This window comes from Molothrus aeneus, chromosome 5 (assembly GCF_037042795.1).
Source record: "Molothrus aeneus isolate 106 chromosome 5, BPBGC_Maene_1.0, whole genome shotgun sequence".
NCBI classification, from domain to species: Eukaryota; Metazoa; Chordata; class Aves; order Passeriformes; family Icteridae; genus Molothrus; species Molothrus aeneus.
Window position 1 is genome coordinate 68,426,615 of NC_089650.1, and position 26,929 is coordinate 68,453,543.

General features: G+C 42.8%; 1 protein-coding gene across 2 annotated transcripts in view; it reads right to left on the reverse strand.

The window, feature by feature from the left end:
- The window catches only part of CHCHD3 (coiled-coil-helix-coiled-coil-helix domain containing 3), a 144,839-nt gene extending 130,646 nt beyond the window's left edge, over nucleotides 1-14,193 (reverse strand). For both annotated transcript variants that reach the window (XM_066550117.1, XM_066550116.1), the window contains exons 1-2: nucleotides 14,040-14,193; nucleotides 11,830-11,899 (exon numbers count right to left, since the gene is read on the reverse strand). In XM_066550117.1, the coding sequence (XP_066406214.1) occupies nucleotides 11,830-11,899; nucleotides 14,040-14,120 (151 nt within the window). In that variant the 5' untranslated portion in view covers nucleotides 14,121-14,193. The remainder of the gene's footprint in view (nucleotides 1-11,829; nucleotides 11,900-14,039) is intronic.
- Between the last annotated feature and the right edge of the window lie 12,736 nt (nucleotides 14,194-26,929).

Genomic DNA, 26,929 nt, shown 5'->3' on the forward strand with positions numbered 1-26,929 from the left:
AAAAAACGGGTTTTTTAACTGAAACATCTCTTAGAAGTCACTACTAATGCCAACCACTCCTGCTCAGTCCAACATTCCCAAATAGCCCTGCGCTGCCAGGGCTACAAAAATAGCAAATTTTGATGTTCAGCTCATCTGCCACCATCATCTCTAAGGAGGAATCTCCAGCTGGGATTGTGCACTAGCAGTGGCATTGAAAAGCCATCCTTGGCCCATTTCAGCTCTGGCCTGGAGCCACTTTGGGCAGGAAAAAGGAGATCACAGAGCTGCTCATCACTCACTCATAGAGACATTTTTATACCTTTCCATGGGCAGAAACACTGGCTCCAAGCGTGGAATTTTACTGAAAAATATTCACACTCCAACTCTTTGTGGGACAGGTGGCTCTGCTTTTCTAGATCAGCACACCCCAAACCTGCACCCAGCACTCATTTTGACTCATGTTAATTAAAGCCATTCATTAAGTTGTTCCTTGATGCCATAGATTAAATGTGTGTGACATTAATTCTTCTTTTAAGGTGGGGACATTGGCCCAGAGAAGGTCCTGCATCCCTGGAATGTCCAAGGCCAGGCTGGACGGGGCTTGGAGCAACCTGGGACAGTGAAAGGTGTCCCTGCCCATGGCACAAAATAATTATTAAAGTCCTTCCAAGCCAAACCAGTCCATAATTCTGTTATGTTAAGGGTCTTTTCCTACCTAAATGAGTGAGGAAATCCAGCAAGAAGGAGGATGGAAAGAATAATGCAGAATTTTAAAAGCATTGGTAAGGTGGAAGGGGAAGAGGTGAGACTCAGAGAAGCAAATCTACAATTAAACCAGGAAAAGACAAGAATGATGGAAAAAGAAAGTGAACAAAAATGGTGGAAAAGGTGCTTTAAGAGAGGTTTTGTAACCATTCTGCAGCAGATCCACATCCAGTATGATTTTTCCCCATCTGTCCTAAGCACATTCCTCTGAGGAAGCTTTTAGGAATGCCACAAAACTCTGCAACAGTGCCACTGACACCATTCCCAAGATATCAAAAAACATGTCAATAAATTCATTGTAATAAATTGTAACTGTTAATAAATGTAACTGTTAATAAATTGTAATTGTTAATATATTGTAATTGTTAATAACAATTGTAATTGTTAATAACAATTGTAATTGTTAATAAATTATCCTTGTCATATCTACCTCTGTGGCTAAAACTGCTTAATAACTTTAAAAGCTATTCTGGGGGAGAAAAACATAAGAGTCCATAATCCTTTTTTTTTTTTTGTGAAAAAAAACCAAGCAGTGGAAGTGTCCTTACAGGTAAAGGTTAATGAAAGAAAAAAGAAGATAACACTCATCAATAGCTCTGCTGATCCCATTAAACAGATTTCTCAGTGGCTGGAGTTGCATGGCAAGATAAATCAGGATATCAAGCTTCCACATTGTACATTTAAAGCCATTTAACACTAAATTTTAAAGGGATTTAAAAAATTTTCCCAGTAGAAAGTGAATATTGAGAAAAGTAAAAAAGGTGACTATCTCCATATCAAGTCCTAATTTCATTTATCGATGACAGGGGCACCAAAAGGCTGCACAAATTCTGAAAGCAATCGCTCCATCTCAAACTGGGGACAAAGAAAGCAGCAGTGAGAAATAAGTGGATCTTTAGGAGCTGTTGTGGTGTGCTCAAACCTCATCTCCTGTTCATTCAGTCAGCTGATAACAAGAGGCTGCTACAAAGGATCCAGCAGAGCAGAGCAAAGCAGAATTGTACCATTTGTTTATTCAGCTCTGATGGAAAGTGCAGCACGTTCAGGCTTGGAATTGCTGACTGGAAAAGGGATGAGGGAAAGAATTTAAATATTTGTACAACGTCCTGGACATGAGAATCACTTTTAAAAAGGAGAATTTTCAAGAATTTCTTGCCTTGAAGACAAGATTTCCATAGTCCAACAGCCCATAGAGCAGCTTGTTTTGGAGAATAATCTGGAAGTGAATTCAGTGACCAAGTGGGAAAAAACCATTTATTTCATGTAATATTAACAACAGGAGCCAAGAAGTCAGCTTGGAAATAGCCAATATTCACATTTCAAATATCTGCACCCTCAAGTAACTCCTAGAAAGGATTTATTTCTCCCAAGGAAACTGGAGGTGATTTATACACTTTGTGATGCTTTTTCTCCAACTCCAGCCAAAGCAGCTTTTTTTATTGAATTATCAGCACACAGCTACAGCACTGTCAACTTTGAAATGTGTGTTTTCAGCCCAATATGCAGGCCTGTATTGCTGCTTTTAATAGTAACTGAAAACAGGCTGCAAACAATATGTAATTATGATGTTTATGGATATTTTCATTATTCAGAAACGGTATAAAAATAAAAGATAATGCTGAAATGCTTGAAATTCTCACAACATCATTAATCCAACACCTGCATTTTTAATGATCTGCAATGAGATCTGCTAATCAAAATCACTTGTGCCAATGACTGGTCTCAGTTGATGAAATACTTACTAAAAATGGTGGTTTTTTAGTGCTACAAATTGTAAGCAGGAAGAAAACCAAGGTACTACAGGGGAAAAAAAGAGGCTGAAGAGTTGAAATATGAAAATCTTAGGGAGAAAGAATAATTTGATTATCACAAAGACGCTCCCAGATAATTCAGGAATTACTAAGGTTCACTTTGAGAGGAATATTCTATTTTCTTCAGAGTAGAATAAAAAATCTTCTGAGTAGAATAAAAGCGAAACTAAATGTGTTCAACACAGGCACAGAAACACAAAACCACTGAGTTCTGACCAACATGATCTGGTATCAGTGGTGCTCCTCCAAAAATTCCAGCTTCCTTAGGTTTCTGCTTAACACCAAAATCACTCTTCTGAATAACCACTGCTTTTTAATTCTTCCTACCCATTTCTCCTGATATTTTCTTTTTTTCCTCCTTTAATTTCCTAAATTGGTGCCATGTCCCCTTGTGGAGAAATGTCAATCAGTAGGATCAGGGATAATGCAGATTTTGATCAAGGATAAACTGCTTCCCTCTCCTGGATGGGGGAAAAGGAGAGGGGAAAAAAGAGGGGAAAAAGGAAAGAAAGGAAAAGGAAAGAAAGGAAAAGGAGGAAAAGGAAAAGGAGAAAAGGAAAAGGAAAGAAAGGAAAAGGAAAGAAAGGAAAAGGAGAAAAGGAAAGAAAGGAAAAGGAAAGAAAGGAAAAGGAGAAAAGGAAAAGGAAAGAAAGGAAAAGGAAAGAAAGGAAAAGGAGAAAAGGAAAAGGAAAAGGAAAGAAAGGAAAAGGAAAGAAAGGAAAAGGAAAGAAAGGAAAAGGAAAGAAAGGAAAAGGAAAGAAAGGAAAAGGAGAAAAGGAAAAGGAAAGAAAGGAAAGGGAAAGAAAGGAAAAGGAGAAAAGGAAAAGGAAAGAAAGGAAAAGGAAAGAAAGGAAAAGGAGAAAAGGAAAAGGAAAGAAAGGAAAGGGAAAGAAAGGAAAGGGAAAGAAAGGAAAAGGAAAGAAAGGAAAAGGAGAAAAGGAAAGAAAGGAAAAGGAAAGAAAGGAAAAGGAGAAAAGGAAAAGGAAAAGGAAAGAAAGGAAAAGGAAAGAAAGGAAAAGGAAAGAAAGGAAAAGGAAAGAAAGGAAAAGGAGAAAAGGAAAAGGAAAGAAAGGAAAGGGAAAGAAAGGAAAAGGAGAAAAGGAAAAGGAAAGAAAGGAAAAGGAAAGAAAGGAAAAGGAGAAAAGGAAAAGGAAAGAAAGGAAAGGGAAAGAAAGGAAAGGGAAAGAAAGGAAAAGGAAAGAAAGGAAAAGGAGAAAAGGAAAGGGAAAGAAAGGAAAAGGAGAAAAGGAAAGGGAAAGAAAGGAAAAGGAGAAAAGGAAAAGGAGAAAAGGAAAAGGAGAAAGGGAAAAGGAGAAAAGGAAAAGGAGAAAGGGAAAAGGAGAAAGGGAAAAGGAGAAAAGGAAAAGGAGAAAAGGAAAAGGAGAAAAGGAAAAGGAAAGAAAGGAAAAGGAAAGAAAGGAAAAGGAGGAAAAGGAAAGGAAGGAAGAGGAAAAGAGGAGGAAACCAAAAGTGAAGCATCTTGGACAAACCTTCAACTCCTTCAGTGAAAAGTTCCAGAGATAAAAGGAGAAGCAGAACCTTTCTGGGAAGGAACCATCTCCCACCCTAAAAAAGCAGCTGAGATTAAATGCTTGTTTTTATGTGATTAACATGAGGTGAAATCAAACGTGGTTAATGAAGCTAAAAATGAGAATCTGATAAATTGGCTCTGTGAAGCATTGCCAGAGGCACACAATAAACCTTGCAAAAAACAAGAAAAGGGAAGAAATGTCCTTTCCTTACTCCTTAAATTTCTATTTCAACCAACAGGTAGGAATATCTGAAGCCCAATTTTCAGCCTGGTGTTGGCCAAAACTTTCATATGATATCATTGAAAGTCAAAGAGTTCAGAACACAAGCAAAGCAGGACGGGGGGGAAAAACTGTGGCAAGAAAAGTTTTTCCCATTCCCCCGAGGCTGAGGAAAAGGATCTCTAAGTGGTACCTGCTGTTTAACTAAAAAACAACTGCACAAAGCTTTCAAGCAGCAGCACCAACAAAACACTTAACCTGCCTCAGCTGACAAGTGATGAAGAGTTTTAGGAACACTTTGCTGCAGCCTGAAGATGAAAAAATATAAAACAAAGCTTTTCTTTTCATCTTAATGCGATTAAATCGTCCATTTAAAGGGCTTTTTTCCACCACACTGAGGAGTCTCTGGCTGTAAATAAACTGGGATGGGAAGAAAAGTAGCAATTTACCATTATACCTAAAGGTTTTAGCAGGTGGAGGTCTCCTCGTGGGCTGAAGGGGTGTTATATCTAACAAGTGCTATTTTTCAATAATACACAAGAAACAAATGCACTTAAACTCTCTGCTCCTCCAGTCAGTGCAGAGATAAATTTGGATAAGAATATCTGGTGTGCTATAAAACCAGAGAGGATTCTACAGAGCTGAATGACAATTTCCTTGCTTGGTGCTCTCAAGACTGGTGTTGGTAAAATCAAACAGCTCTAATTTACTCATTGGGTTTATCTCCTTAAAATGGTCAATGGTTTTTATTTTGTTCTTGAAGATTAAAAAAAAAATCATTCAAACTGCTTGAAATGACTTCTATTCCAACAATCCCTTAAATTACAAAGCTCTCTATCTGAGCCAACTATCTGGGCTTTCTGACCTATAATCCCAGGAAGGTCTCTGAAGGACAAAGGAGGAATAGGACAGAACACAGACAATTCTGCAAGAACACACGTGGCACATTTCTGACAAAGACAAATGGTTCCCAAAAGGCATTTCCTGATTTTTAATGCATGAAGTAACCAAAACTAAGGAGAAATTAAAGAAAAAAGAATGTTGTTAGATAGGTTTTTAATTAATTTTAACATACATAAAAACCCCCAAACTCAAAAACCCTACCCTACCATGCAAGTCTGGCTCATAAACAGGAGATAAACTCTGGCTGCATTTTCAGCAAGCTCAGCCTAAGGCTGGGCTCAAAGTCCTAAAGCTTTGCCAGGATTTAACTACAAAACAATTTAGTAAAAGGCAATGGCACCATTTCCATCCATAAATGCATCAAGATCCAATTCTTAAAATTCATTATTTCCTGATGTTTTGCAAAGGGCTCCATGAACTTAACTCTTCCTCCTGAATTGAGCTGAGTAGAAATTAATACAGAATTCACACTAGAAATTAATACAAAATTCACACTAGAAATTAATACAAAAATCACACTAGAAATTAATACAAAAATCACACAGCAGCCACAACAGCTGTTTCCCAAAATGATTTTCCTGCTCAGCGCTGGAAGATGAGGCTTTAACAAGCACAAATCTCGTGCTCCCACAGGAAAAAGCAGAAGGTTTTAACTTTTAACTCACAAGCCATTGCTAAGCAAATACTTTGGATGTGCTTGTTAAACAGCAGCTATGACAAAAATCCCTTTATTTGTGTGCTACACAAGATTTGGAGAGGCAATGTCTGCACTCAGCAAACCCTAATAGAGCACAGGCAGCCTAAAGCAGAATAGCATGAAATTTAATTTCCCCAAATCCACCAGAGACCCAAAAAGCACATGGAAGGCAGTACATAAAAATTACCTGTTTCTAAGAATAGATGGAAACAAAAAGCGACATTTATAAATGAAGGCTCCTTGAAAAATAAATTCTGCCTCTCTGCAAGAAGCCACACACAGAAAATCATTTGTAAAAGGCAAAAAACTACAAAAGAAAGTGGCTGTCACTGCAATGAGTGTGCCTGAGACCTATTTACTTCCACATATGAGGACAGGACCTGGCACATTCAGGGCCATTTCAGGAAATTTCAATTTCCTTGAAATTTTACCTGGAATAGCCCAAGTTTTCCATCAGTTGTAAAATAAGAAACCATTAAATCAATTAAATGCCCCCCTGATATCCGACAATAGGCATGGGATAAATTGGCTTGCACCCTGGCAGTCTTTTAGGGAAAGAAAACAAAACCACAGTTCAAGGCCACAGATTGAAATACTGAATTCCTCCATTTGCAGAACCCTTGGAAACTCGGAATTTGTTCCTTTAGTTCCCTTTCCAACACTGAATAACAACCAATAAAGCAACAGTGGGAGCAGAAGGGGGGCTGGGAATCACTCAGTGCAATTCCAGCCCACACAGGGGCCACTTTTCCCATACAGAGTCGAGCAGAATGATAAAATACCAAGGAAAGAAACAAAAAGAGGAAGGGGCAGACAGAGAAATCCATGCTACATTTAGCTTGGCCAAACTGCACAGTGACACAAACACAGAATTTCAGAATGGGATGGGATGGATTTTGGAGTTTTCAGCTGGTCCAGTCCCCCTGCCAGGGACAACTTTCACTTCAGGGTGTTCCAGCCTGGCCTTGGGCACCTCCAGGGAAGCCAAAGTCAGGCACAACTTCCCTCCTTTGCCAGGAACTCCCCACCCTCACTGGAAAAAACTTCCTTCAATCCAAATCTGTATCATGTCAAACTCTGGGTTCATGTTAACACAAGTGGCATTTCTTGGAGCATATTTAAATCTCTTTAATTCTGTATTTAAGCTGCTCTGGTGGGGAGTTGCTGGTGGTTTAAATCACTGCACACCACGTTAGGATCCTGGTGGTGTCCACAGGGGTCTTAGGATGAGGGAAGAGATGAGAATGTTGACTCCATGTTTCAGAAGGATGAGTTATTATTTTATGATATATATTATATTAAAACTAGACTAAAAGAATAGAAGAAAGGATTTCATCAGAAGGCTGGCTAAGAATAGAAAAGGAATGAAAACAAAGGCTTGTGTCTGACCAGAGAGTCCAGAAAGTCAGACTGTGATTGGCCATTAATTAGAAACAACCCCATGAGCCCAATCCCAGATGCACCTGTTGCATTCCACAGCAGCAGATAACCATTGGGTACATTTTGTTCCTGAGGCCTCTCAGCTTCTCAGGAGAAAAAATCCTAAGGAAAGTTTATTTCAGAAAATATCATGACTACAGTTAGGATAATGAGCAGATGAGGTTCATTGTGACCTCAATTAGAGGTTAAAATATCACATTTGCAGGAGATGTTCCAACACCTTTTGCCTTTTATTCCTGCTTGCCTTTAGTGTAAAATCCCTCGTTGCAGAGGATGTCCCAGCACTCAGAAAGTTAGATATTAATATGATATAATTATATAAATATAATAAATATAAATATAACATAATATATAATTATATATTTAAGCTGTTCTGGTGGGGGGTTTCTGGTGGATTAAATCACTGCACAGCATGTTAGGGTAATGAGCAGATGAGGTTCATTGTGACATAAATTAGAGGTTAAAATATCACATTTGCAGGAGATGTTCCAACACCTTTTGCTTTTTATTCCTGCTTGCCTTTAGTGTAAAATCCCTCATTGCAGAGGATGTCTCAGCACTCAGAATAGCACCAAAACCAGGCAGCCCAGAGGTGCAGGGCTGCTGAAATCCCAACAGCAGATTCAAAATGCTGCTTGGGAATGAGACAGATGTTGGGAATACAGGACCAGCTTTTTCATTCATGCCTTGCAAGATGAAAATTCACCAGGTTCTGGATGTTCATGGAATAGTTTAGGCTAGAAGAGACATTAAATCCCATCCAGTGCCACCCCCTGCCATGGCAGGGCCACCTCCCACTGTCCCAGGCTGCTCCAGCCCTGTCCACCCTGGCCTTGGGCACTGCCAGGGATCCAGGGGCACATTCCTTTTACACAATTATGGATATTTTCCATATTCAATTCCCTGATTTGCCAGTTTTTCCCTGGAATTCCAGCACCATTTGACAAGGGCTTACCCAGCCACCTGAAAGCACCCACAGCACACCCTGCACATCACCAGGACAGCAAAAACTTTAATTTCAGCAGCACTTCCTCCAACTCCAATGCAGAATTCCATCTTCCCTATTCTCCTGCAATCCAATAACAGGAATGTAAAACTCCACTAAAAATCTGCTGTTCCACTGCCAGCACTACAACTTTGGCACCTTTAGCAACCTGGTGAGTTAAAAAACATTTCACCTTTGGAATAATAAAACACTTCCTTTAACCCAAAAGATATCAAGGCACCTCACTGAAAAGGAATATTATTATTATTAATAATAGTATTAATATTATTACATAATAATAATAATAATAATAATAATAATAATAATAATAATAATAATAATAATAATAATAATAATAATAATAATAATAATTATTATTATTATTATTATTATTATTATTATTATTATTATTATTATTATACTATTATAATATTGTAATATTGAAATATATTATACTATTATAATACTATAATATTATATTATTATTATAATCTATTATACTATTATATTGTAATATAATAGTATTATTAGAAATATTATAAATATACAATAGACAAATAAATATATATTATAATGTATTATAGATATATATTTATATGCAATGTAATAATAACACAGAATATAATATTATATAGGGATATTGTTATATATTAATATATTATATTATATAAATATTATTAATAATATTATATAAATAATATTAATAATATATAATGATACATAAATATAGATAAATATAATATTATATTTTTATTATGTATTATTCATATTATTGATATTATTATTAATAATAGTAATATGAATCTATATAAAGAAAATAATGGCCTTTCAGGCTATCAGTGACCCACAATCTGAGTGTTGCCTGAGGCTTCTACTCCATTTATTTCAGGTTTCCAGTACAAGTTTAAAACACATTTTAGGAAGAATTCCCAGAGCTGTAAATAGAGGAGGGCAAATAAACACAAATGCAAAACCCAAGCTCTCCTGGCTCCTGCTGCAGGAAAAAAGGTGGAAAATCCACATCAGGAACTTCTGAGCTTCCCAGGTGTCTCACAGCAAAGGGAATCAACCCAAGCACTGCCAAACTTCTGGGTTTTTTTCCTGTTCTAAAAATAAGAGGAATTCTAGAAAGTAACATCACAATTGTCAGTTTATTTCATCTTTCAGTTCATGCAGAGAAAAAGTGCTGCTGGAACAAAAAAGGTGGATGGAAGCAATTAATACATGAAAGGGCAAAGAACTGCCAGGGTTTATTTGCAGAGGAGTCTTGCTTAACTGGCAGAAATTCAGCCCAATTCTCTAAACTTCCAGGTGCTCCCAAAAACTGAGAACACAAAGTAATTCTCACAAGCAATACTGCAGAGCCTCTCTCTTATTTTTCCTCAGACATTCCAGTTTTAAATTCAGTTTTCCATGCAGTATCCAGCTATCCAGAATTACTAATATCATCAGGACATGCTGCAACTCTTCAAATATATTAAATTTAAAATTCATAATCCTGATTTTTCTGAGTACTGCAATGTGCAGGAATAGGATGTCCTTAAGGATCTCCCCCTTTCCCCAAATGTGTCCCTGAAAGCTTTCCCCTATGTGACCTCACAACCAAAAGATGAAGTTTGTTCTCCTAAAGTTCACTTAAATCCTGGGTTTGTCTCCAATTGGAACCCAAGGCTTGAAATCCTCACATCCCAATAATCTCTTTAGATGTTTCTGACACAAGGTATCCACTGAAACTCCACCCAAAACCAGACAGCAACACAAAAAAAGACACCAAACTACAAAAATTCATCGATGAAAACAAGCAAGCTGTGACCCAGCTCCTGAGAGGCACCAGCAGGGCTCATTTCACTTCACCCCTACACAATATTTTGTGATATAAATCAGCCTTGGCTCATTTATTTAATGAAGACATAATAATAAATACAGTGAAAAAAAGGAGAAAAATTCTCTGTGCCTTTAATAGAATCTGTTTCTGCAAAGGGGAAAAAAATTACTGAGCTGCTGACACTCTTGATAATTTAAGCATTTATTCTTCTTTTTTTCCCCTAATAAACTATTAGTTTTTCCAATATGTACTAAGCTAAAATGAATTAAAGCATTCCCTCTGTCTGAAGCTTTAGGTATAATACACACCCAGAAAAAAAAAAAAATTAAACCTTGCTGCCTGACCAAATTACTCTCCATCAATATTGCTTTAGGAATCACAGACAGACTTGAAAGATTTTACACTTGTTAAATATTTTAGTGCATTTAATATTACTCAGAAGCCAGCAAGTGAGCCAAGCAAGCTGAGATGCTTTCAGACATTGTCTTTAGATGTAAGTGGATGTAATTTCATTTCTGACCCCAAACTGAAGTCAATAAATTCATCATTATTGGCAAGCAACAAGACACACATTCTTCCATGGAACTTAATCCATTATTCCTCCACCAAAAGCTACCAGAAAGGGATGGGTTTAAGAACTTTAATGTTTCTCCCTCCAGACATCTTTTCTTATTTTTGTAAAGTGTTATTTGTCTGGGATACAGAAGCACTTCCCCAAAATCACAAGTTCTTCAAGGAAAAACACATTTCATGTTTTCTAAGCTTGGGAAGGTCCAGCAATTCATGGAATTCCGGAATGGTTTGGGTTGGAAGGGACCTTAAAGGGCTTTTAATTCCACCCCTGCCATGGCAGGGACACCTCCCACTGTCCCAGGCTGCTCCAGCCTGGCCTGGGACATTGCAGGGGTCAGGGGCAGCCTCAGCTGCTCTGGGAATCCCTTCCCAAAATCCCAGCCCAGTCTCCCTCTCCAGGGAATTCCCTCCATTCCCAGCTCTCCCAGCCTGGGATTGGATCCATCCCCACCCCAACTCCTCTCTAGGAAGGGATTTTGGGATCTGGGGGCTTCACTGGGAGTCTCAGGATTCCAGGAAGGGTCTCCCTTCCCTTTTCCATCCCCAACTTCCATAAAAATCCCTTGGGATGGATTCTGAGTGTCCCAAATCCCAGAATCCCAGAGCAGTTTGGGTGGGAAGGGACCTTAATGTCCATCCCATTGCAATCCCACCATCCCAGGCTGCTCCAATCCTTCCTTGGACATTCCAGGGACCCAGGTCATGTAGGATTCCAACACTTCCCAAACTAAAAGTCAGTTTTGATTAAAGGACCAAGAAAATTCCCTTCAGAAGGGAAGGGAAAATTCCCTTTCCCTTCAAGACATATTTGGATATTTGCATGTTCTGGGCTGTTTTGGAGTTTTTAAAGTCTCTAACAACGGATAACAGTGTGGAAAACCCACTCTAATTTGTGTTTTACACTTGAATATCAGGCAGAAAAAAAAACCAAGAGAAATTAACTCCTCCAACAGTCCACAAGCTAAAGATGAGCCGAAAAATTAATGTCAAAAAAACCCCATCCCTGTGAAAGGGCAATGAGTTCATTGTGATGCTCTGAAGGGCAAATCTGATTTGTTTTTTGCCCTGAAAAGCTGAGAAGGAGGAGCCAAGCTCACCTGCCCCTCGGTGCTGTCTGCCACTGCCTGAGGAGGGCTCCTTCATGCGATCGATGACGCTGTCGGAGAGCTGCAAAACACAACCAAGGAAACTTCAGCTCCTTCCTGTCCCCATTTCCCCTCCAAATGGAGGAAAACCCCATAAAAACACAGCCTGCAGCTTCTCTGCAACACATGGCAGCTGCTCCAATTCAACCCCCAACAGAAAACAGTGCCCTTCATTGTTCAGAGCACCCACCTCACAAAAAAAGCAGAATAAAATGATTTTGGGTCTCAAAGAGGATACAGGGAAGAGTAAAGGAAATAAAACACTTTTGGGTGTGTTGCTGGTAATTAATCAGTGGTTTTGCCTTTCTCAGTGATTTAATTTGCCTTTCTGAGATGCAGAGCATCCAACCCAGGAAGAATTTCATGCTGGGAAAGCCCTCCAAGGACTTGTGCAACACAGGTGGTCACAGTGGAAGACAAAGTTCATTCTGATGTTGACACAAGCACAGAAAAATATTCAAATTGTGCAGAACCCATCAGGGTAAGAGCAGCCTCCAATTCCACATCTATGGAAGCCCATGGACAACATTAACAAAAGGGAAAGAATTATTAGCATGAGAACTTCTGGATTCCAACTTCTGTCATCCAAGCACAGAATTATTTAGGTTGGAAGACACCTTAAAGAGTTTGAATTCCATTCCCTGCCAGGGCAGGGATGTATTTCACTGTCCCAGGGTGCTCCAAGCCCTGTCCTTGGGCATTTCCAGGGATCCAGGGGCAGCCCCAGCACATGAGCACATGAACATGAACATTTCAGAGCACATGAACCCCACTGTGCAGAATATATAAATTATAGTACATTTATATCACTGTCACCTATTTACTCAAGAGCATTAAATGACCAGAAATGGAAAACATCAGATTGCTGAAACAGAATGAACTCTCAGGGCTCCTCCTGCACCTCTCCTCCCTAAAAAGCAGCAATAAATGATAAATTATTATCACTCCTGCTAGGGGCCACACGGTGTCTGACATGGAAACAACTCCTAAGCTGCAGGAATTCCTCAAGTTCGTTGTGTCACAAGTTCTGGGGTGCCCCAATCCTTCCTTGGATGTGAAAACCCCCAATCACTTGGTTTTAGAGTTTTAAAAGTTTAAGAGTAATAAATTGATTATAAAAATAGTAATACAATTAGAGTAATAATAATTTTGGACAATTTGGATTAGGACAATAGGAGATAATAGAAACAAAGAGTTATGGACAGTCCGGGTACCTTTTCTGGGCAAAATAAGCCTGAAAAAGGACCCACGTTAACAGAGGATTAACCCTTAAAAGCAACAGCCTGTTGCATATTCATACACCTCATCCATGATGCATAAATTCCATTCAAACACAGGATTCTGTCTGGGCAGTGTCACCTTCTTCCTCTGAATCCTAACAGTGCCCTCGAGGCAGGAAGAAGTTATTTTCTTTTGATAAGAGGGCAATAATTTCTTTTTCTCTGAAAGATTCAGGTGTCCTGTGGATGCTATCTCACTGCAAGTCCTTTCTTTAAAAAAAGTATCCTACACAGCATAGTTTCTATTTTAACATTTTTTATAACCTAAAACTATATTTAGCAGACTACTTAAGAGAATTACTACAGCATAACTTTTTAACACAACACATATAATATGCATTTTAATATTTGCGAAAAGCCAATCATAAAATAGGCATTTTTCACACGGGACATCCCAGGGATCCAGGGCCGTTACAGACAGCAGGGGTGGCATTGCTGCCACCTGCCCTGGAGCTGGACGCGGCTGCCCCTGCATCCCTGAAATGTCCAAACCCAGGCTGGACAGGGTTTGGAGCAGCCTGAGACAGTGGCAGCTGTCCCTGCCATGGCAGGGGTGGCACTTGAATGTCCTCGTAGGCCAGCCAGGCAGTGAGCGGTGGCACATACAGTGAAGGTGGATCCAAGGCGTGCAGGGCAGGACATGGCAAAGGGAGGAGCTCCGCGTGGAGGTCAGGCAAAGACAAACGCAGCTCCTGCAGCCGCACAGAGCCCCCAGAACGGCCCACACGCTCCTTATCCCCCCCGAGAGGGGAAATCCCTGAGGGCAGCGGGAAGCGAGCGGGGGCAGCCATTGGGACACGGGGGAGGGACAGTGGGAAGGGGAGCCGCGGGCAGGCCGAGCCCGCAGCGCTGCGGCGAGCCCCGGGCCGGCCCCGCGCTCACCCGCACGCCCTTGACCACGGTGATGTTCTCATTCTCGTCCGCCTCGAAGGTGACGCGCCGGGTGCTGCCGCCGCCACCCATCTCGGCCCGCGGACACACGGACGGCCCCAAGGAGACTCGGCGAGCACGCTGCCAGCGCGCCCCGCAGCAACGCCGCTCCCCATTGGCCAGCCGAGCCGCCCCGCCCGTAGAACGACGCTCCCTATTGGCTGAGCCGGCGCGTCGCCATGGAAACGGCGCGGCCCGCCCCTGCCGGGGAGAGACAGGTACCCGGAAAGGTGCGGGAAGTTTTTCGGGGCGAACTTCACGTGGGGCGCGAGGACTACAAGTCCCGTGATGCTCCGCGGAGGGGGGAAGCGGGAAGGGCGTGTCCATCCGCGCGGTGCGCGTTGGGTAATGTAGTCATGGCTGTCCCTGAATCTGTGCGGTACACGAGTTCCTACCAGCACATCCGGGGTGCTGAAAATCCTCTGAGGAGCGGCTGAGGGAGCTGGGAAGGGGCTGAGCCTGGAGCAAAGGAGGCTCAGGGGGGCCCTGGTGGCTCTGCACAAGTCCCTGCCAGGAGGGCACAGCCGGGGGGGTCGGGCTGTGCTCCAGGGAACAGGGACAGGAGCAGAGGGAACGGCCTCAGGCTGGGCCAGGGGAGGTTTAGGTTGGATATTAGGAAAGATTTCATCCCTGAAAGGGCTGTCCAGCCGTGGCACAGCTGCCCAGGGCAGGGGCAGAGTCCCCATCCCTGCAGGGATTCAAAGCCCTGGGGATGTGGCACTTGGGGACATGGTCAGTGTTGGCCTTGGCAGGGCTGGGAATGGTTGGACTCGATGCTCTGGGAAGGCTTTTCCAGCCTAAACCATTCCACGTGTGAAAAATGCCTATTTTATGATTGGCTTTTCTCAAATATTCCAATGAATATTATATGTATTGTGTTAGAAAGTTATGCTGTAGTAATTCTCTTAAGTAGTGTGTTAAATATAGTTTTAGGTTATAACCTAAGGTTAAAATAGAAACTATGCTATGTAGGATAATTTTTTCCTAAAGAAAGGACTCACACCAGATAGCAGCCACAGGACACCTGAATCTTTCAGAGAAAGAGAATTTATTGCTCCATTATCAGGAGAAATGAACTTCTTCCCACCTTGCTCAGCTCTGAAGATGCTGGTTAGGATTAAGAGGAAGAAGCTGACACTGCCCAGACAGAATCCTGTGTTTGAATGGAATTTATGCATCATGGATGAGGTGTATGAATATACAACAGGTTATTGTTTTTAAGGGTTAATCCTCTGTTAACATGTGTCCTTTTTCAGGCTTATTTTGCCCAGAAAAGGTACCCGGACATCCATAATTCTTTGTTTTTATTGTCTCGTATTGTCCTAATCCAAATTGTCCAAAATTATTATTACTCTAATTATATTGCTATTTCTATAACCATTTTATTACTCTTAAACTTTTAAAACTCTAAAAACAAGTAATTGGTGTTTTTCACACAGGGTTCCCTGCTGTGCTGAGGGGTGAGAGCTCCAGGGCCTTGCTGCACCCTGGGCCTGGGCCGGTGCCTCATTCCCTTTTCCACATGAAATTCCCATTATCACCGTCCCTTTGGGCATGTAATTTCCTTTCCAGCAGATTAATAATGTTATTAATGAATTGTCTTTTCAGCCTGCAAGATAAACTGCATCTGGCTCTGGCCATTCTGGGAACCTCTCTTTCCTCCTGAAGTCCCAAATCTTCTGCTGGTCAAATGCTACCAAGCACCAACAACCATGATATTTGGGAAACTTCCTCTTTGCTTCTTTTCCCCTTCCAAGTCCTTCATTTCTTGGCTCAAGGAGGGAAAGGCTATTTGCACCAAAGTGATCCCAAAACCTTCCCTTCCCCTTTGTCCCAAGGTGGGTTTTGCACAATCCCAGCAGCTTTTTGCAGCCTTTGTGAGCTGCCACATCTCATTTCTCTGTCCCCACACCACCACCAGCATCAATAGAGCTGCTCCTGCCTCCTTGATCCATTTCCAACCCGTTTTTATTTGGATATAAAGTGTCTGTCAGCCACCATTGCAGCACTGGCTGCCTTCCTTGGGGCTTAAGATCTTGCTGATGGCCACTTTGCTACCAAATAAAAATTGCTGGGGAATATTTCAAAGACACAAAGCTGTTCTCCTGAGGGGTGTGATGTGATGTTTATGGGCTGTTTTTATAGATGTTAAACCACTTTCTATGAGGGGGCACTGTTAAGAATTCACCATCCCTGAAACTGGGGTTTTTTTCACAGAATAAATGTGGATCTCTCTGTCTTCATTCTGAGCACTGTTAAGAATTCACCATCCCTGGAACTGTTTTATTTTCACAGAATAAATGTGGATCTCTCTGTCTTTATTTTGAGCACCAACAAACTGATAGTGATGAGTTTTCTTTATTTTTCTCCTCTGGGAATGTTTTTAAAGGGTCAAATTGTGTTTATTCAGTGAGTGATGGCACTTGTGGAAACGCTCAGCTCCAAATCAGAAGCAGCTCTTCCCAATTTATTTGGCAGAGTCCAGACACAACCCTTGCCTCACTGAACAGGAAGATTTATATTTAGGAATTAAGGTTTTAACAACAGCTCTTTCCTACCAGGGGCTTTTTATGATTGTTTTCTATGGCTGGAAATTACAGAACATATGCAGAGATTTCAGCAGGAGGGTTAAAAAAAAGGGACAAATGGGCAGAATTAAATCTCAAAATGGCTTTGGGTGATTTTGCTGTGTCTGGGAAGTTCAGTGGCAGTGGAAAGAGCAGGACTGAGGTACCCCAGAATTTATGGCTCCCCTCTAATAGGTGGAAATGAAAGAGTCTTTGCTGCAGGCCAGGGCTATCTATATGTCAGGAGCTTCTCTCTGTGGGCTGTCAGGCCCATTGGAGAGCTCTTTGGAGGGTATTGCTAGATGGAGAAAAAAAATAAAATAAAATACTGTTAGAAATTAATGTTGGAAAAAGCTACAACAAATTTACAGTCCAAAAATCATTTGTTAACTACTGGCAAATAAACTCCTGTCCAGCTCACAACTCTCAGGAGCAATCTGCAAACAGAAAGGGAAGTTGGGCTGTGTAAAAGTGGAACATTTTATATGTTCATATAAATAATGGGCTCATTTCAGGACTGGTGTAATTGTGGTACATGGGATTGTAGGAGTTCCCTTCAGTGGTTAGCAGAGAGTGCATTTCTACCAGGGAAAAAGACAACAAAAAAAGCAGAATGGCAAATAAAAGTGTAGCAATCAAAATCCATCTATTAATTGCTTCTGATGGTGATTGATCTGAACCCACTTCAGATGTGTGTAAGCAGAAAATCCACCTCAAACTGGCAAACTCCAGGTATTTCATTGAGAATCTGGAAAACAAGCAGGAACTTCAAATCAGAGAATCACAGAAAAGTTTGGAAAAGCCCTTTAGGATAAGGTCTGACCATTCCTAGCCCTGCCAAGGCCACCCATGTCCCCAAGTGCCACATCCACAGGGCTCTGAAATCCCTGCAGGGATGGGGACTCCCCACTGCCCTGGGCAGCTCTGCCAGGGCTGGACAAGCCCTTTGGGAAGGAATTTCCCCAAAATCCCCCCTGAGGCTGCCCTGGCCCAGCCTGAGGCCGTTCCCTCTGCTCCTGTCCCTGTTCCCTGGAGCACAGCCCGACCTCCCCGGCTGTGCCCTCCTGGCAGGGACTTGTGCAGAGCCACCAGGGCCCCCTGAGCCTCCTTTGCTCCAGGCTCAGCCCCTGCCCAGCTCCCTCAGCCCCTCCTGGCTCTCCAGACCCTTCCCAGCTCCCTCAGCCCCTCCTGGTTCTCTCCAGACCCTTCCCAGCTCCCTCAGCCCCTCCTGGCTCTCCAGACCCTTCCCAGCTCCATTCCCTTCCCTGGACCTGCTCCAGCCTCTCCAGGTCCTTCTTGTCACGAGGGTCCCAAAACTGAACACGGGAATTGAGGTGTGTGGAATTTTTGGGGTCTTTTGTCATGGGGAGGAAAGATGAATCTGTCTTTATTTTTTTAGAAGGTTAATTTATTATTTTATGATATGATTATATTAAAGAATGTTACATTAAAACTATACTAAAGAATAGAGAAAGGATACTTACAGAAGGCTTAACAAGATACTAATTAAAACTGGTGACTCCTTCCAGAGCCTGGACACAGCTGCCTGTGATTGGTCATTAAGTCAAATCAATTCACATAAAACCAATGTAACAATCACCTGTAGGATAAACAATCTCCAAACACATTCCAAAGCATCAAAACACAGGAGAAGCAAGCAGATAATTATTGTTTTCCTTTTTCTCTGAGGCTTCTCAGCTTCTCAAGAAAAGAAATCCTGGTGAAGAAATTTTTCTACAACAGATAACAGTGACAGAGGTGGGGCCTCAGCAGTGCCCAAAACAATGATTAGGTTGTCATTATTATTCTTTTATTTTTAGGTTAAAAGCTTTCACTTTTTGTTCTGCCATGTGCTTTTCCACATTTTCCATTTTTATGGCCAGGTTATAAATGCCTGATTCTTTGTTAAATCACAGTACTCTTGTCCAGTCCTGTTTGTCCATGTCTGAACATATTCCATTGAGGCAGAAATATTTCTTCCACCACTCAATACTCGATTTTTCTGATGTACTCAACCAGTACTGAAGGACAGCCTTGCCAGGCATTCCCAAATAAATCCTAATGAGCCCAGGAACAAATGACTAATAAAATTCAGGCTCTTGTGTGAGGAATTTTAAAATGCCATGGGAACCCTGGATGGGTGAGGTGCTCATGGCTCATTGCACTCCTGCTGTCAGGTTCTGCTCTGTGGAGCATCTCCTGCTCAGTCACTGTCACACTGAGTGACTTTGCCAGGTGTCCCTTGGTGGTCCTTGTCGAGACTCAGGACATTGCTCTGGCTGCCCTGGGTGATTCCAGACCCTGGCAGGGGGCTCAGAGACCTTGGCACAGAGTCACAAACACCTGTGCCTTTGATTTTAGCCCATGAAACAATTCCCAACTTCGTGTGAGGAGTTACAAGCCACAAGGGTTTGAGTAGAATGACAGTGAATTTGTCACAGGGTGAAAAAGTAGAATTTTGGGGATTTAGAATGGGGGTTCAAGAGGTAACATGGAGGAATCTGGGTGTGTCCTGTCCTTCTTCTTCTTCTTGTCCTCCATCTTCTGCTGTGATGTTGGCACTTCTGGATTGGTTTAGAGTAGAGCCAGACTGTCTAACATAGGTGATAGGTATTGGAAAATTATTTTAAATAAAGTACAGGTAGTTCTTAGAATAAAAAGCCAACACCACCCCAAGGGCAGGGACTGTGCCACAACCTGACCTCCTGGACAGATCTCAGCGGGTCAGACAGACAATGTATTAGAGAAGAGCAAATAAACAACCTTGAGAACAAGAGCCAAGGAATCCTGTGTTCTTCTTGGGTCTTGGGGCTGGGAAAAAGAGACTTTCCAACACCTCAGGGTCATCTCAACACCAGAGACCCCATCAGTCCTGTGTGCCCCATGGAAGTGTTCAGTGTGGAAGGGCTGGGATTGTTCCTCAGCTCCTCCTCAGCAGCCACTGAATGTCACAGCAACATCTGCCAGGTCTCAGAGCATGGAAACAGCTCTTTGCTGTGGCACAGAACACAGAGCCTTCTGCTGGAAATGGGATACTGTCATATTTTCTGAAAAATCCCTTCGCCAGGATTTCTTCTGCTGGGAAGAGGAGAAGCCTCGGCTTCTCCTGTGTTTGCTGCTCTGGAATGTGGTCTGGAGATTGTTTATCCAAACATGTGAATTGTTTTTACTTAAAGACCAATCACTATCAGCTGTGTTTGACTCTGAGGAGTCAGTCACAAGTTTTATTATTCATTCTTGTTAAGCCTTCTGTCTGTATCCTTTCTCTTTCTTTAGTATAGTTTTAGTATAGCATAATATAACATAACATAACATAATGTAATATAACATAACATAACATAATATAATATAATATAATATAATATAATATAATATAATATAATATAATATAATATAATATAATATAATATAATATAATAATAAATCAGCCTTCTGAGAACATGGAGTCAGATTTTCAACTCTCATCTCCTCCTGGGGACCTCGCAAACTCAACAGGGATACCACTGAAGCCTGGAGAGGCCGCCTGGAACAGAGGCTAGAAGAGTTAAAGGAATAAAGATATTTATCAAAGGCCTTCACAGGATACACCTTGGGCAGTGCAAGAGCTCAGCCATGGATGGAGCCAAGATGGACCCAAGATGGCTGGTGAGTCAGGAGTTTTCACACTTTTATAAGTTTTGGTCCATTTCCATATTGGGGTTAATTGTCCAATTCCAGCTCCAGGTTATGCAGTCTCATCCTCCCAGATTGCTCTCCTCAATTCGCTGCTGTTTTTATTGCTTGAGCCCAAAGCTGCAGTGGTGTCCTTGGTTTTCAAGCTTGTTCTGTGTGACGGAGCTGTGAGGAGAACTTGCTGGCACTTTATATGGAGTTCAGAGTCACACACTAATGCAGAATCTGGAAAATAGGAAAGCTAAAGCTCAAGGCATCACAATGAGTAAATCATGGATTGTATCTTCAGGACATGCAGACAATCAGGAATTATTTGGGTGGGAAGGGACCTCAGAGCCCCTCCAGTTCCACCCCTGCCATGGCAGGGACACCTCCCAGTGTCCCAGGCTGCTCCAGCCCCAGTGTCCAGCCTGGCCTGGGGCACTGCAGGGATGCAGGGGCAGCCCCAGCTGCTCTGGCAATCCCAGCCCAGCCAGGAATTCCTCATTGCCAAGATCCCATCCCTGGCTGCCCTCTGGCACTGGGAGCCATTCCCTGGGTGCTGTCCCTGCAGGCCTTGGCCCCAGTCCCTCTGCAGCTCTCCTGGAGCCCCTGCAGGCCCTGCAATGTGCTGGAAGCTCTCCCTGGATCCTTCCCTTCTCCAGGGGAACATTCCCAGCTCTCCCAGCCTGGCTCCAGCCCTGGAGCAGCTCCATGGATTCTTCTGGAATCTCTCCAGCAGCTCCAGGTGCTGCTGATGCTGGACTGGGGGCAGCTCTGCAGGTGGGGTCTCACCTGAGAGGGGCAGAATCCCCCCTCCCTCCCCTGCTGCCCACGGGGTTTTGTGGCTCTCAGTGCCCACCAGGGCATGTCCAGCTCTCACCCACCAATGCCCCCAAGTCCTTCTGCCAGGACTCTCCTGCCATTGTCCCCCCAGCCTGGATTTGTGCTTGGGTTGCCCTGACCCCTGTGCAGGACCTTGGCCTCCAGCCCTGCTGTGCCACACCCTGGTGCTGTTGGTGCTGTTGGCACAAATTTCAGTTCCTGTCAGTTTCACACTCTGATCAATGATGAATTTTTCTTTTTCTGAGCAAAAAAAATAAAAAGAAAAGCTGATTTCAGTGCTTGATGTGTTACATGCAGGACCCTCGGATTTACCTGTGGACTTCAAAGTGTGATGTATTAACATAATGTCACATTAATCTGTGATAATTTATGGTGATATCCTTTTATCTGACTGGTGTGGTTCCCATCAGCAGCAAGTGAGCTGTGGGATTTGTAGCCAAGCCGACTGTCATCTCCAAGTCCACATTTGATTCATGGTCTCATTTCCTGCTTTTTCCTCCCACTGCTCACAGACTTTTTTTTCTTCTTTCCTTTTCCATGGTCCATTTATTAAATGAAGAGTTAGAAACACAATTAGAATTTACTCAAGTCTATAATGTCTGAATATTAAATCTTAGGAGCAATAAAAATTCTTTCCCAAACATTTCTTATCTGTGTTTTCTCTTCAGCTGATGAACTCAGGCCTAATTACTGAATGAGTGACCAAAAAAAGGACCTGATTTGATCCATTCCAAGTAATCTCTGTGTGAATAATCCAGAATTCCCAAGCATGCATAAAGCTCCTCTAATCTAAATTAAGCTTCACTCCAGCACCCAAAACCTGAACTTTAGGGATAACTTTTTATCCATTCCTCAGTACAAATAAAATATAAATTAAGATGGCTGTGGTCACATAGAGCACGTTGTGTATTGGGGTTTTTGTCTTGTTAACAGACAGAAACGACCAAGGGACTTCAAAAATGAATTTTTAAGTGGCTGTTTCCAGCAGAGTGATGGACTGGATGCCACAAGGAGCTCCATGGGTTCAAGTGATCCCTGAGGACAGGGATTGCCTGTCTGGGGTGGTCTCCTGTGCCTGGCTAAATCCAGGAGGGCAGGGCTGAACACAAATTTGCAGTCCAAAAATCATTTGTTAACTACTGGCAAATAAACTCCTGTCCAGCTCACAACTCTCAGGAGCAATCTGCAAACAGAAAGGGAAGTTGGGCTGTGTAAAAGTGGAACATTTTATATGTTCACATAAATAATGGGCTCATTTCAGGACTGGTGTAATTGTGGTACATGGGATTGTAGGAGTTCCCTTCAGTGGTTAGCAGAGAGTGCATTTCTACCAGGGAAAAAGACAACAAAAAAAGCAGAATGGCAAATAAAAGTGTAGCAATCAAAATCCATCTATTAATTGCTTCTGATGGTGATTGATCTGAACCCACTTCAGATGTGTGTAAGCAGAAAATCCACCTCAAACTGGCAAACTCCAGGTATTTCATTGAGAATCTGGAAAACAAGCAGGAACATCAAATCAGGGAATCACAGAAAAGTTTGGAAAAGCCCTTTAAGATAAAGTCTGACCATTCCCCAACATTGCCAAGCACTACTGAGCCATGTCCCCAAGAGCCACATCCACAGGGATCCAGCTGCTCGGGTACAAAAGCAGGAGGATTTCATGTTTAACATCAATGTCAGCCCCAATGTTCCCTGACCTTCACCAGGCTCTGCCTCCTGTGGAGTTTTTCATCAGAGAACTTGGCTGGGCTGGGGCATCATCCAGGCCACATCCCAGAGCCTCCTGCAGGGAACATCAAGGGCTTGGGACTTCCATGGGTGTTGGGGAAGGTGAAACAGGAAAGCCTTATAAATATCATTATCTGGCAAAAGATTTTGAGAATATGGAAACTATAAGTGAGATTGAAATCAAAGCAAGCTTTGAGATCCCTCAGTTACTGAACAACTGGAAAACGATGGCATGGCTGGCTGAAGGTGATCCCCTTTTGATGGAACAACACCCTCTGCTTGCAGGCAGGCCCAAGGGGCAGAGCAGACCCTACAGCTTGGCAGAGGGGGCCCAAAGAGGAGTTTTTAGGGTTTAAAATGTAACACAGTATGGTAATGTAGTGATTCTTATAGGCTGTATGGAAATGCTATAGGATTGGTTTATTGTACTGGATTGGTCAGTGAGAATTAAAATATTCAACACAGAAGATGATTTATGGTATTGGAACGGGAGCCTTGCCCTCTTACCCTTTTTTACTCCCTTACTCTCTCACCCTCTCATCCTCTCTGCCCCTCTCTTCTCTCAGGCCTGCTCTGAGCTGTGGCTGGCAGCTCCCAGCAGGGCCCTGCACCCAGGCCCTGTGCAATAAACCCCAAATCCCAAAAGGCCCCTGCACCCAGGCCTTTTGCAATAAACCCCAAATCCCAAAAGGCCCCTGCACCCAGGCCCTGTGCAATAAACCCCAAATCCCAGCAGGCCCCTGCACCCAGGCCCTGTGCAATAAACCCCAAATCCCAGCAGGGCCCTGCACCCAGGCCCTGTGCAATAAACCCCAAATCCCAGCAGGCCCCTGCACCCAGGCCCTGTGCAATAAACCCCAAATCCCAAAAGGCCCCTGCACCCAGGCCCTGTGCAATAAACCCCAAATCCCAAAAGGCCCCTGCACCCAGGCCCTTTGCAATAAACCCTAAGTTCCAAGACCTGGCTTCAGAGATCTCTCGTCTCCATCCGTCCCGACCGTCCTACCCTCCAATGCTCCTACACATGGAGAGAGCTGCTGGTGTTGAGTCACAAGGCCTGGGAGCTGAGCTTTCACCATCAGGGTTTTGATCATTCTCTGTCCTTTCTGCTCTCTCTGAAGAGAGAGAGAGGGATTTGAAGTTCTCTCTGTTAATATTCACTTTTTTCACTGCATCATTAAACATCTCCCTCCCTCTCTCCCTCCCTTGTTGTTTTTTTTTTATTTTTGTGGGGGCTGAACTGCAGAATTCCTCTCTGGAAAACATTATCTGATATCTCTGTTTATTGTTTGTGCTTCCTCAGCAGCCAGGAAGTGCTGTGCTTGAGACAGCCACAATACAAAGCAACACACTCCATTTCCAGAAGATTTCAAACTGGTTTTATTCCAGCATTCATGCTTTTTATACATTCTCACACAACTCTTCAGTTTGCACTTTAATCATGGGTCACAAGAGACAAACAAGGTGCTCATTGGAACAGGCAGTTGCAGTTTCTCTGATTTATCCTTCTTTCTGTCTTGGGTTCTGTGTCAATGACCTGGGGAGGAAATTCTTTCGGGGGTAAACGTGGATCCTCTTCTCATCAAACATGGATCCTCTTCTCAAACATGGATCCCCTTATCAAACATGGATCCTCTTCTCAAACATGGATCCTCCTATCAAACATGGATCCTCTTCTCAAACATGGATCCTCTTCTCAAACATGGATCCCCTTATCAAACATGGATCCTCTTATCAAACATGGATCCCCTTATCAAACATGGATCCTCTTATCAAACATGGATCCTCTTCTCATCAAACATGGATCCCCTTATCAAACATGGATCCTCCTATCAAACATGGATCCTCTTCTCAAACATGGATCCTCTTCTCAAACATGGATCCTCTTCCCAACCTTCTCTCTGGCTCACAGAAGTGGCTCTAAAGCCTCTTCCACAAGGAAGGCCAGGCCTGGTGTGCACAGGGAGCCCAGGGGAAGGAGCAGAGTGGTCATGGTGAGCTCCATGGAAACATGGAAGCGTCACTGGGTGTCCATGGGGATGTGGGGATTGCTGAGGAGCTCAGCCTCAGCCTGGGGGTGGTCTGGCCACCAGGAAAAGGCTCAAGAGGGAAAGAAGAGACAGGAAGAATTAGAAGAGAAATTAATTTTCCAATGTGAGAGAAATCTCCTTGAGGGAGCATGTGGGTAAAAGCTCCAAAGTCACAGAGGATAGGGAGGTCTTTACTGTCCCCCAGTAATAAAAGATAAAACAAAAAAATCAGGATTCAAACACTTGCTTGTATACAAATATAACAGTCTTCACCATCCTGGAATTAAATTTTCTGTGCCTAGTCTCTTTATTTATGGGTAGGATCCTTCTACTTCCACTGCCCTTGTCCTGAATCCCATTCCAGTCCTTCCAGCAGACATGAAAAGAATCATCCCATGTTGGGACATCACCTCCACTGCCAGTAAAATAGACTTTTTTTCTGTAATAGAGCTTATCCAATATCCAACATCATGTGAAACAGCAGTAAGAAACTTAAAAATGATGAAGGATGAAACTTTAAAATTGCATAGGATACAGTTTAAAATGGAGTAGGATTCATGTAAAATCCTTCAGTGTTTTTGGTAGTTTACTGTTCAAAAGAAAAAGCAATTCTTAGCAGTCCTGGATATGCATTCATTGAAACCCCTCAATTTCTACAGGGAAATTCAAGCCTCAATCTTAGGGTTGATCTTTGGGGGAAAGTGAAACCCTTGATTCAATCCAGTGGCCTAAAGTTTATTAGAGGAAAATGGATCAGCATCACTTTGCTCCACACTGCCTAATAAAATATTTTATTCTTCTAGAGACCTTAATTCCATGTATCCAAACCCAAAATGGAGAGCAGTCAGATTGTTTCTTTACACAATTTTCTTGGAGAGCTTTCCCCAGGGAGATTGTGGTTCTTTAATTGAAATGTGCCTGTATTTCCTTCAGCTCATTATAGGAGCTTTAAACAAGACCCAGTCTGTGGGAATCAGCAGGGAAAAGTCCTTTATTTGCCATCCAGGTTACTCCACTGGCACTGTTTGCTTTTCCAGGAGTAAATTTTCCAACAGGCTGACAGCTCCGTTGTTAAAGTGCCATAATAATTAAAGAGGAGATTAAACAATTCAGGAGAACAGTGACTAATTGAAAGAGGTGCATTTCCCTCTGATTGCAGCATGAGGGACACCAGTGATGACATTCTGCCCCAAAAATGTATTCCAGGGGTTGGTGCACTGTGGATTTGAGCCCAGGAAAAAACTCAGGGGTGGAAATAAAGCTCCACAGTGAGTCAGGGAGTTCAGTGTTTGTGCCTTGACTGAAAGATGACTGATGGGTTATTTGATTACAGAGCTGAAACACTTCCACAAGGAGCAAATATTGGAGCTTTTCAACCTCTCAGGAGGAATTCTAACAGAGGGTGGGTGTTAAAGGAGGAGAAATACATTTTATGAGACAGATCTGCAAGGATTTGGGACAAAGCTGAAGGAAAAGTAAATCCCCTGTGTCCACCCTGCGTGCCTGGAGCAGGTTCTCCTTCAGGAGCGTTGGCAAGGGAAGGAAATGTTGTGGCAGGAGGGCAAAGTGGATTCAATGGTGTTAAAAATCCTGTCCCTGGAGCTGCCAAGGATTTCAAAATCATCAATTAATCTGCTACTGTGGGCACGTGGAAGATCAAGGTGAGGAACAGACTCTTACTCTGAAAACTCAGGTGTCTGCTCAGGTTGGGTTGGGGACAGCAGGGGCAGTTTGAGGGACTGCCCCATCTTACTGCCAGTGTCAGACACCTCCGTCTGCTGAAGATGGTGATTTTAGGAAGAAATTCTTTGCTATGAAGGTGGTGACACTGCACAGGGTGCCCAGAGCAGCTGTGGCTGCCCCTGGGTCACTGGAAGTGTCCCAGACCAGGCTGGGCAGGGCTTGGAGCACCCTGGGACAGTGGAAGGTGTCTCTGCCCATGGCACTGGATGGGCTTTGAGGTCCCTTCAACCCAAACCATCCTGGGATTCTGTGATCCCCAGAAGTGGGAGCTGGC